Below are 12,374 nucleotides of genomic sequence, written 5' to 3' on the forward strand. Positions count from 1 at the left end.
GAAAACTTAAATTCACATCCATCCAGAAGTATTTAACTTTTTTTTCTCGACTTGTTATCAATTGTTAAATATACTAATCTCCAATTACTTCGTTATCAATCGTAATGATAAGTTGGACTTTGGTTGTGTTGTTAATCATTAATCAAGACTATTGACAGTTTGTGGTCTGGTCACACCATCCCAGAAATTGAGACAGAGTGGATAATATCCTGTTCAGTGCAGGGTCGAAATAATATTTGAGTACAGAAACAAAGCAAATAGACTTTAATCTACGTGTGTGTGGGACTGGATGACTCATCGTCAAAATTTCCACACATTTTTATGTAATCATTTCTCGACTCTGGGAACTTATTTTAAAATTCTGGACGACAAATTTGTAGTCGGTGAGTTGATTGATGGAATGGCGTTGAGTTTTTTGAGGTAGTTTCGACGAGTTCCAATTTTTCTGAAGGATTCTTAAACTTGAGATCTCCTCCTTCAAAAAGTGGAAAAATTTGGAGTGTATATTTTTTAAAAAATTGGGAACGATCTGCTCGAGAAATTTTTCGGACAGAATTTTAAAATAAATTCCCAGAGGCGAGAAATGATTAAGAATGTGCGATTTTGACGATGAGTCATCGAGTCCTACGTTAATTAAAGTAGCAAATTTTAGGCTGTGAATTTTAGGAAAATTTTGAAATTGTGTGCTAAAATTATACTTTGCAAAAAAGTGACATAAAGTGTTTCAAATTTTGAAAACTTCTCTGCAAAATGTTCTGGTTAATATTTCTCGTCTTTGTCATCCTCCTCTGCATTTATACGTACTCGATTCAATACTCGAGAAGTAATCTCCCACCAGGTAAGAAGTTTGAGTTTTTGCATATTACAGAATTTCAAAGAATTGTGAAATTTACTGATATTTAGCGAAATTTATTTTGCAAAATTTACCCAGCGAAATGTATTTTGAGAAATTTATTCTGTGAAATGTATACATACCTAAATATTTTAAAAAATTTGTTTAGTAAAATTTATTTTGAGAAATTTATTTAGCGAAATTTATTCAGCGCAATTAGCGAAATTTATTCAGTGATCCATATTTATTATGCGAAATTTATTTAGCTAAATTACGAAACTTTGCATTTATTTCTTGCAGGTCCCTACACCATCCCCATTCTGGGGTCCGTTTTAGGGATGGCCATCCTCAAAAAGGAAGAATTTCGCTTGACCGACATTGTCAAACCGAAAGCTTACGAGTTTTTCCATCTCGGTTATAAAAAGTATGGTGGCTTGTACTCCGTCTCTTGTGGGAAATGGATGGCCGGTAAGGCAATTAATTATTAATTATGTACATATATAATTTTGTCCTGTGTTTCGCATTTGCTAAGTATATTTTTTCCTTGGCAAAGTAAAAAATGCGAGGTGCAAGAAACTGGGGGAAAGTGCAAGAAATGTGTGCCATCTAGCCACGCGCGGTATGAAGTATAGCTGTTGCGGGGCGTAGTTTCTTGCGCCGTGCATTTCTCACAGGTCAAAATATGCATATTTATATTTCTTGTAGAACAAAATATGCAGCTTAAAAGAAAGCATTAGTGTTCTATCTGCGGGTTTGCTAATTCGTTTGCACTGTAAAGTGAGAAAAGCAGGAAATGCGAGATGCAAGAAACTGGGAGAAAGTGCAAGACATAAGCGCCATCTAGCCACGCGCCGTGTAAACTATTTATCGCTGCTGGGCGTGGTTTCTTGCGCCTTGCATTTATTTCAGGTCAAAGTATTCCCCTGCAAGAAACCACTTTCTCCCCGTTATTTCTTGCAAATGGGTACTTTACTTATACACTGATTTTACTATCCCGTGTTTTCCCCGCAGTCGTCATCGCATCTTACGACATCCTCCGCGAGGTGGAAAACATGGACGAATACTCAATCAAAGTTTCGAACGAGCTGACCACGCCGCGTTCCATGGGAAAAGAGCTTGGCCTCATTTTCGCCGCCACACCCGAACTCTGGATCGAAATGCGGAAATTTTCTCAAAGGACGCTCCGAGATTTCGGATTTGGGAAGGTTAGCACATTTTTTTATTAACTTTTTGGAAAACTCGATGACTCATCCCCAAAATTAGCACATTTTTAATCATTTCTCGACTCTGGAAATGTAATTTAAAATTCTGTCCGATGAATTTGACGCATTAATTCAAAGGAGCAGTAAAGTTTTTACAGAAATTTCTTAGAAATGTAAAAATTCTAGAAGGAGATATGAAAATTTTCATTTTTGCTTTTCCTTAATTGTTTACTAACGATTCTTGATTTCTTTTATCTCGCTTATCAAAATCTGGATAAGAGGGAAATTGATATAATTTTTCAAGAGGAGGAAACTTTTTGGTACGATTTTTAGTAAGATGTCGATTTGTTAAATATTAAGAATATGTAAAGTATGGTTAAATAATAACTCAAATTTAATACGATAGTAGGGAAAAGTTTCTTAAACAAGTTTTCCAAATTGTAAAATTGCTAGAAATCTGAAAACTTACTTTAAATAACAAATAGCAAAAATTTTGATTTTCAAGTATAGTTTTTCAGCCGTGGCAAGATTTTTTGGCCCGATTTTTGTCAAGGTTTTGACGTCGATGTGCGAAATGATAAGGATAAAATATAGGGTGAAAAATGAAAGAGTGATAAATCCTTTCATTCACAGTCAATTATCTGAAATTCCTGAATCTTTCAATCATTGTCATTTAAATCACAGGAAATTCATTTTCATTCACCATCATTCTCCATCATAATCAAACACATGAATTGTCAAATGAATGTCAAATGATATCAAACCATGCACAAAAGAACGTAATTTAATAGTTATTCAATATTTAGGAAAAAAATATTGTTTTTTTTCGCCATTATGATAAATGTCAAGGCCAAAAGTTAATAATTTCGAGTGTTAACTAACAATTAAAAACATAAAAGGTTAGTACATATTTTTATTTTTTAAAGCATCGTTTAAATGAAAAATTAGCCATCGTCTCTTGCCAAAATTTCATCATTTTTCAAGGCAAGCAGATTTCAGGAATTGAAATAAAATTATTATCCGTTATCAATTAATTGATTTTTTAATTTCAAGTCCTAAAATAAGCAATCTAAAAATAACTAGAATTACTAAAGGTTCAATTTAAAGGTTAAGTTCCGGATTATTTACAAATCATCAAACCATGGACAAAACAACGTAATTTAATGGTTGTTCAACAATTAAGAAAAAAAATATTACAATTTGTATACCATTCTTGATGAATATCAAAGCCGAAAGTTAAATATTTATGGAGTTACTTACCTCTAAAAATATACAAGATTATTCCTTCTTTACTGTTCAAAGGATTGTTTAAATGAAAAATTAGCTATCACTTCTTGCCAAAATTTTATAAATTTCTCAGGCACACACATTTCAGGAATTGAAATCTAGGTATAAATAAAGTTATTATCCGTTATCGATTAGATCTTAATATTCAGCAAAATAATTTAAAAAATTAAGTCCCAAACTAAATAATCTAAATACTTACGAATATTTGCATAAAATTATCCATGGTTTAATTAAATTAACCGTTCCAAAATTTAAGTACAGGATTAGATACGAATCTTCGTCCGTCTCTATCACACCATGGACGAAGCAAGTAATTTAATAGTTATTCAATAATTAGGAAAACAAATTATTGCTACTTTTACACCATACCAAAGCCGAAAGTTAAATGTTTTTGGTGTTCATTTATTGATAAGCATAGAAAAGATTATTCCTCCGTATTAGAATCACCTGTTCACTTTCATTCATTTGAGTGATTATGATGGAGGATGAAAATGAATTTCCTATAATTTGAATGAAAATGATTGAAATTTTCCGTCATTTTAGATGAATGACTGTGAATGAAAGATTTCTCACTCTTTCAATTTTTCACCCAATGCTTAATACAAGTGGCGAAGTAAGGCATGAAGTCGGATGAAGTGAAATGAAATGAATTTGAAAGGACATACCTGAATGTGAATGAAAATTATCAATCAGAAATCGTGATGACCGACTTTTGAATGAAAACTAAATTTTTGAACAGGTATGATTGGAATAATACTAATCCACCCAATAGAATAGTTAAAAATACCCAATAAAGTGGGAACAACCAAGACTAGTGCCCAGACACATAGTTTTTTTTGAGCCAATATTAAAATAAAATTTCCAATAGCGTCGTTTACATAAGTAACTTATTACTACGACCTTAAAGTTATTCTAAAAAAATATTACTGTTTTTACACCATTTTGCTAATCTTAAGGCCGAAAGTTAAAAATTTGGGGTGTTCACTTACACAAAACTATGTCAGATGTATGGTAGGGGTAGGGGCAAGGGTTTGAGTGGATTAAGTTATTTTCTGCCAAAATTCCATAATTTTTCCAACCACTCACATACATATTTCAAGAATTAAAAAAAAAAATCTGTAAAATTATCATCCGTAGTGGATTAAATCTAATTTTAATTTATTTTACTTCTCAATTTTTTCTAACAATTTTAAAATGAGTACGAATTGATCACAATTTTCATATTTCATTTTCATATTTCAACGCTTACATATTGTTCTAAATTGTAGTAGTTATTCGTGATCAATTGAGTATTTATGTACAACAATAGTTGAACAAGTTATTCAATAAAATGTAAAAAAAAATTGTAAAGGTAAAAAAAAATTCCGGGTTTTGCACAATTTTGATAAATAACAAGGCCGAAAGTTAAAAATTTCGGATTTTCATTTGCTTCTAAAAATACGGTTGGCATGACAAGGTATGCTATAATTTCTCGCCATAATTTCATAATTTTACTAGCCACTCCTCCCACTCACGCATTTCAGGAACTAAATAAAATCCATAAAATTATTAATATGATTTTCATTTATTTTATTTCTCAATTTTTTCTTACAATTTTGGGCCTACGGTCTTCTCGTAATTTTCATACCTATTCCAGTTTTTTCTGATGGTTACATTGTTATAAATTGTAATTGTAACTCATTTTCAATCGAGTATTTATCATTTATCGCTTGTTCACGTAATTTAATAAATTATTCCTAAAAATTATTGCTGTTTTTAGCATTTTGAAAAATATCAAGGTCGAAAGTAAAAATGTTTTGTGTTCATTCGCATTAAAAAATTCCGAAGATCGTTGGGGTCTTCAAATGGATTATAATTTTTCGCCAAAATTTCATAATTTCAAGAACCGATCGTAAATGCGTTTTAATTTTTTGCCAAAATTTTATAATTTTCCCAGCCATTCATTTCATTCACTTACACATTTCAATTGATCCCTCTGTAAAATAGATTTTAGGAATCACATTTTTATAGTTTTTTTCAAATTTTAAAATACAAAGCTATAAATATAAAAATTTCCATTTTTGCTATTCCATGTCTGTCGATGATTTTTTTTGTATTTATCAAAATCTGGATAAGGTTGAGGCAGGAATACGCGTAGAGGTTATAGCGCTTGGTGCACAAAATTTTGGGGTACAATTTTTGTCAAGGTTTTGCAATGGATTTGGTAAATTATTGAAAATAATGTATGATTAAACAGCTACTCAGATCATATTCAACAGTAGGGGAAAGTTTCTTAAGCAAGGGTTCCAAAATGTGAAATTGTTAGAAAAATGAAAGTTTTTCCGCGTTTCCGAGTACAATTGTTGTTTGTGCTTATCAAAATCTAGATAAGTCGAAGACGGGTTAAGGTTTAAAGGATGTACATATTTAGGGCAAAAATTTTTATTAAGGTTTTAACGTCGATTTGTACAATTTTTAAAATATTTGTAAAATTTCCAGAAGTATGCAAAGTTTCAATTTTACTGGTCCATGTTTGTTTTTGATTATTTTCTGCGCTTATCAAAACGTGGATAAGATTGAGGAAGTAAAAAGGGTAGTGCATGGGAAAATTTTTGGTAGAATTTATGTAAAGGGTTTGACGTCGATTTGTGAAATATTAAATATTAATGTATTACTAAATACCAAATGAGATAGAGTTCCACTTTATGAATAAGTTTTTTTTTATTATTTTAAAATACCAGAATTAGAAAAATTTCCATTTTTTTCCTGATTCTTGTTACATTTTTCAAAATCTGGATAAAATCGGGAGGAAAGTAGCATAGTTTTTATTAAGTAGTTAATTAATTAAAAAATGTTGGTAAAAAATTCTGAAAAAAAAGTATGGTTAAATAGCAAAATATTCTGATCTCTTCGTTAAATTCTTTTACCGTTTTTTTCAAAATATAAAAATACTAGAAGTATTACAAAAATTTCTATTTATACTTATCCGTGCTTGTCTACGATTTTATTTTAGCTTATCAAATTCTGGATAAGATTAGTAGAGGGAAATGCGAAAAGGATTCGGTATTCAGTGCAAAAAATTGGTTGGTAGAATTTTTGTCGAGGTTTTCACGCCCAGTACTCAATTGTCAAGTTTTTTTGTACACAATTTTTCAAAATATAAAAATTCTGAAAGTATGAAAATTTCCATTTGCATTGTTCCATGCTTATTAATAAGCATAACGGCGAATGCTGCTCGGCACCGATTTTATTTAGCTTAACACGAAAAGGTTTTGGTATTTAGTGCAAAAATTTGTTGGTACAATTTTTGTGAAGGTTTTCACGCCCAATAATAAATTTTTGGACATAACGTAGTTAAAAACCACCGTATAGATCGGACTAGAAATTCGTGGGCAGTTTTTTTTACAAAAGTCTTTCAAAATATAAAAATATAATAATTTCAATTTTTCTTGTTCCGTGTTTATCTGAAATTCTCTTTTTTTGCTTTTCGAAATCCAGATAAACGCAAAAATAAGTGGAAAATATGTTAATGTTTTGTACATATTAAGTTTAATAATTTGGCAATTTTTGACGTCGAATTGTAAAATATTGAGAGCAAAGTATGATTAATCAGCTTCTCAGATGAAAATTGAACGTGTTTTTCTTGTTGCTTAAGATTTTGGGAATCGAAACCTTTTATTTTGCATTAGGTAAAATTACAATCAAAATGCACACCACGACCAGAAATTCTAATAATAGTTCAGAAACAATATGTGAAGTTTTTTTACACACGATTTACACAAAATATAAAAATATTTTCGAGACAAAAATTTCAATTTTTGTTGTTCCGTATTTGTGCATGATTTTCTTCCCGAACTTATCAAAATGAGTCTTATCAAACTTATCAAGATGAGGAAAAGTTTTTTACACAATTTGTCCACAATATAAAAATACGAGAAATATAATAATTTCAAATTTTCTTGTTCCGTGTTTATCTGCAATTCTCTTTTTTTGCTTATCGAAATCTAAAAAAGTCGAAAATATGTTAAGGTTTTCAGTACATATTTAGTTCGAAAATTTGGCAAGTCTAGACACCGATTTGTAAAATATTGAGGACAAAGCATAGCTACACAAATTCTCAGATTTTCTTAAATTGTTTAAGTAAAACAGGATTGTAAGTTTTTTACACAAGTTTTCAAAATATAAAAATAATTTCGAGAACTGTAAAAAATACTTCCATCGTTTTGCTGTTCCGTATTTGTGCATGATTTTTTTTCGAGCTTGTTAAAATGAGGATAAGGTTGAGGAAGGAAAAAGGATAGTATTTAATCCGAAATTTTTGTCAAGGTTTTGACCTGGATTTGTAAAATTTTGAAAATAATGTTTGATTCAAAAGCAACTCAGATCCGACTCTTGAATTGCTTTAAGGTTTTTCCTAAGCTAAGTTATTAGAAATGAAAAAAATAGACTACTTTTTGCTGTTCCGTGTTTGTCTCGGATTTTTTTGTGCTTATCGTGATCTGAATAAGATTGACGGTATCGCTTTTATAATAATTGATTTATTGCATCATAGCCAACAGCCTTTGCACATCATAAATGGTTACATAATATTGATAATCGTTAAATAGTAAAAATAAATAAAATAAATTATTGGTCAAGACATAGGTCAAAATATTTGGCGACTTTGTGCCAAAAAAGGAATAAGTTATTCAGTACTTTATCACTGTATGTCGTAGAAAAAAGAGAAATATAAAGTTGCATATTAGTAGATTCAATTGGATTAAATTTAGGAATTAATGGATAAATTAGAGATTGTCGTTCAGATTTTAAAGAAGTACATGTAAACATAAGGTGTTCAACAGAGCAAGTGCCACTACATAAGGGGCAATTAGAACTTAGAGGGATGTACGATTGTCCAATTTTAATGCTAAATTTATTTAGACGCAATTGGGTCATCAAGCTGCATTTTTGGATGGAGTGATCCATGTTAAAATATGCTTCTGAAGTAGTTTTCGATTTGATGAACTTGTAGTGCGGAATGAAGCTGGAGTTTTGCATCCTCGAGACATCCTGATTCTTAAGGTGCAGCTCATAGTTGATAAGAAGACTTTTACGAATGGTCACAAGAGAAGTCAAAGTTGACGGGAGATTTTCACATTTTGCGATTTTAAGGAGATTAAGGAAATCTTCGCCCCAGCAATGGTTCTTTTGCATTATTGTCGAACTGAGCCGTGTCCACTTCATTTGCGTAATCATACATTGTCTTGCGGGGGAGTCTTCTATTTTTCTAGATATTCGTTCCCAAAAACCCAATGTGTCAGCAAGATGTTGTATTCTTGTGTCCCGTGCACCGGTTTCCAATCGCACAAAGTAGTCAGGAGTCGATGGGGGAAGTCTGAGTAACTTCTTTAGGAAACGGATTTGTAGTTTGTCGATGTCAGCAATGAACTTCATGGCCCAGATTGATGAGCCATAAAGTAGAGTAGCCCGCGCGATGGAGTTGAATAGTTTAAGTTGTGTTGATAAGGGTGGGACACCAGATCTTCTTGTAATGTGGAGGACTTTCGCTACGGCAGTTGCTTTCTCTTTAAACTCTTTGTGAGCAAGATTGAAGGTCCCATTTCTATGCATAGTCACTCCTAGATAGGTATATGAATCCACAATGTCAACAGCATCCTCATTCCATTTGAAAGATGGGAGGTCACTGGATCTTCTCTTAGTGAAGATGACAACTTTCGTTTTTGAAATATTGCAGAGCAGACCACGGTCCTTAAAAAACTTAGCAGCAACATTAATTTTTCCCTGGAGAGCGTCCGCAGAGTTGGCAACGATAACAACATCATCAGCAAACATTAGTATGTGAAAATCGGTTGCTCCAAGACGGTATCGCTTTTAGGTATAGGGAAAATTTTTGTTAGAATTTTTATCAATATGTTTTTACAAATATTTTTTTTGCAAATTGTACAAATTTTGAGGTTTGACGTCGTTTTGTAAAATATTAAGAATAATTTATAGATCTAAACAAACTCAGATAAGGTTGAGTAATATTTGTAAGTTTTTTGTACACAAGTTTTTGTCAAATTAGAAAAATGTTAGTGGTATCAAAATTTTCATTATTTTTCTGTTCCGTATTTTATCTTTTATTAAATCTCTTTAGTGCTTATCAAAATTTGGATAAGATTGAGGAAAGAAAGAAAGAAAAAAAGTATTAGTGGGAAAAACTTCGTCAAGATTTTGACGTAAATTTGTAAAATACGGAGTACAATGTTTCACTAAACCTAACCTTAGATTTGAGTTTTTACACAAGTGTTTTTCAAATTGTAAAAATACTAGAGCTATAAAATAGTCATTTTTATCTATTTAAAAAGTATGGTTAAATAGAAACTCAGGTTATATTGTTTTCCATGATTAAGTTATTTTCGTACAGAGGGTTTTTCGAAATTTTAAAATTATTTTTCAAAGTTTCAAAAGAAATTGAATTTTTGAGTTGGGGAAAATTTTGGTTAAAATTTTTGTGAAGTCTGACGTCGATATGTGATATATTTGGAATAAGGATTGTTGACGTAGAGACAAAGGTTAGATCTATCTCTATTTCAAGTTTTTTACCCAAGCTTCCCCAAAATATACAAATTTTGAATGTATGAAAATTTTCATTTTTGCTGCGCAGTATGTTTCCAGTTTTTTTGTGCTGTTAAAATTTTGATAGATTGAGTATGAAAAAAGGTTATGGAAAAATTTTTGGTACAATTTTTGCCAAGGTAAAATTTAAATATTGAGAACACTGTCTGTTTCAGTTTTGGTTTTTCAGTGTTACAGTTTTTCAAAATTTTAAAATCGTACAAAATTTTCAATTCCACACTTTTCAAATGTTTCCAAAAGGAGCATACAAATTTCCATTTTTGCTGTTCCGTTTTTATTTATGATTCTTTATTGTCCTTATCAAATCTCATTGAACATACATTCATATAGAAGATGTAGAGTAATAAGAATGCATAAGCCACATTGAGAGTCGAATTGACCAATAACCAAGGGGGACGAGGTTTTCAACCCCTCCCTCCCACAGACAGCCAATCAGAAAATTTTTTAAATTAAATATTTTTAATTGGATCTCTTTTTAATTTTCGGAGTCAGAGTTTATCAAAAATGCAGTAAGTTGTATAGTTTGTACGCCGAAATCGAAAGAAATGTATATTTTTGATTGTTTAAGCAGCTGAAAAAACTGAGAGGTTATGGTGAAAAAGTCCAAAAACCTCGTCCTTGTCTGCTATTGGCTCTCAACGTGGCTTACACTTCCTTATGGAGTTAAACCTTTTAGGTCTCCTTTAGGAGGCTTATCCACTTTTCTCTGATCAAATCTAGATAAGATCGGGGGCTTGAAGTCGATTTGTAAAATATTGAAAATAATGCATTGCTAAACACCAACGCAGATCGGATTGTTCAATGACTCAAAGTTTATTTTTGCCCAAGTTTTATCATATTGTAAAAATTTTAGTAGTATGAAAATTTCCATTTTTGCTATTCCGTGTGTCCATGATTATTTTTTGTGCTTATCAAAATCTGGATAAGATTAGTGACGGAAAACGGGTAAAGGTTTTTGTATGTATTGCAAAAATTTGTTGGTACAATTTTTGTCAAGATTTTGACGTCAAATTGTAAATTATGGAGAATAATATATGTTCAGAAAGCAATTCAGATTTATCAGGTTGGAAAGTTGCTTTAAGTTGTTTACGCATTTTTTTCAAAATATACAAATCCTGGAAATATAAGAATTTCAATTTTACCTGTTCCGTGTTGTCTACAATTCCTTTTTTGTGCTTATCAAAATTTGGACAAGCTTTCCAACAAGTAAAAACTTTAGTAATATGAAAATTTCCATTTTTGCTATTCCGTGTGTCCATGATTCTTTTTTGTGCTTATCAAAATCTGGATAAGATTAGTGATGGGAAACGGGTAAAGGTTTTAGTATGTACTGCAAAATTTTTTGGTACAGTTTATGTCCAGATTTTGACGTCAAATTGTAAATTATTGAGAATAATGTATGTTTAAAAAGCAACGCAGATCAGGATGGAAAACTGTTTCAAATTTTTTACTTAATGTTTTTCAAAATATAAAAACAATTGAAATATAAAAATTTCAATTTTACCTGTTTCGTGTTATCTACAATTCTTTTATTGTGCTTATCAAAATCTTAATAAAGTTCGGAGAAGAAAAGGGGTAAAGAGGATTAATAGCAGTTGAATAAAATTGTTGTCAGGTTTTTGGCGTCGATTTGTGAAATATTGAGAATAACGTATTATTAAATAGCAGGTCAGGTAAGGTTTGAGTATTGGAGCAAGTTTTTTAGATAATTTTTTTCGAAATGTAAGTAACTTTGTTCATCTTTACGCAATTTATATATTATTACACCATAATAACCTTCAAAAATTAAAATACGGAATTTTGTCAGGTTTTTAACGTAGATTTGTGTAATATTGAGAATCATCTATGATTACACAGCTCAGGTTAGATTTGATATGCGGGATTAACTTTTTAAGCAATTCCAGAAGTATGCAAACTACCAGTTTTACTGGTCCGGGTTTGTCCAGGATTTTTTCATGCTTATCAAAATCGTGGTGAGAATAGGTATACTTTTACAGCGAAAATTTTTGATAAAATTTTTGGCACAATTTTTGATACAAATTTTGTCAATTTTTGTCAAACAATTTTTGTTTTTGACATCGATTTGTGAAATATTAAGAATACGCATTGTTAAAAAAGCAACTCAGGTTGGATTGAACGTATTGTCAAGTTTTTTTAAAAGGTTTCCAAAATATTAAAATTCTAAAAGTATGAAAATTTCCATTTTTACTTTTCCATGTCTTCTTATGATTCTTATTTGCGCTTATCAAAATCTGGATAAGATCAGGGACTAAAACGCGTAGAGGTAATGTATTAAGTGTGAAAATTTGACACATTCACCTGGATTTTGAGTCTTTTCTGATTACTAAATATACATATTTTCATAAAATTTTAACCATTTTTAAGAAAAACTACTCCCTGTTTCAGGGATGAACTTGAACATTTGTCTTCGTATTTGAGAGTCTTACTTGTCAATT

General features: G+C 30.9%; 1 protein-coding gene across 2 annotated transcripts in view; it reads left to right on the top strand.

Annotated features, from left to right (window-relative positions):
* Positions 1 to 12,374, top strand: part of LOC110861344 (methyl farnesoate epoxidase) — a 34,079-nt gene continuing 21,705 nt past the window's right edge. The window contains exons 1-4 of one of the 2 annotated variants that reach the window (XM_022110452.2): positions 1 to 275; positions 653 to 838; positions 1,133 to 1,300; positions 1,844 to 2,037. In XM_022110452.2, coding sequence (XP_021966144.1) covers positions 751 to 838; positions 1,133 to 1,300; positions 1,844 to 2,037 — 450 coding nt within the window. In that variant the 5' untranslated portion in view covers positions 1 to 275; positions 653 to 750. The remainder of the gene's footprint in view (positions 276 to 652; positions 839 to 1,132; positions 1,301 to 1,843; positions 2,038 to 12,374) is intronic. The other variant, XM_035844649.1, reaches the window with a different exon arrangement.

This window comes from Folsomia candida, unplaced genomic scaffold (genome assembly GCF_002217175.1).
Source record: "Folsomia candida strain VU population unplaced genomic scaffold, ASM221717v1 Fcan01_Sc040, whole genome shotgun sequence".
In the NCBI taxonomy this organism is placed as follows: domain Eukaryota; kingdom Metazoa; phylum Arthropoda; class Collembola; order Entomobryomorpha; family Isotomidae; genus Folsomia; species Folsomia candida.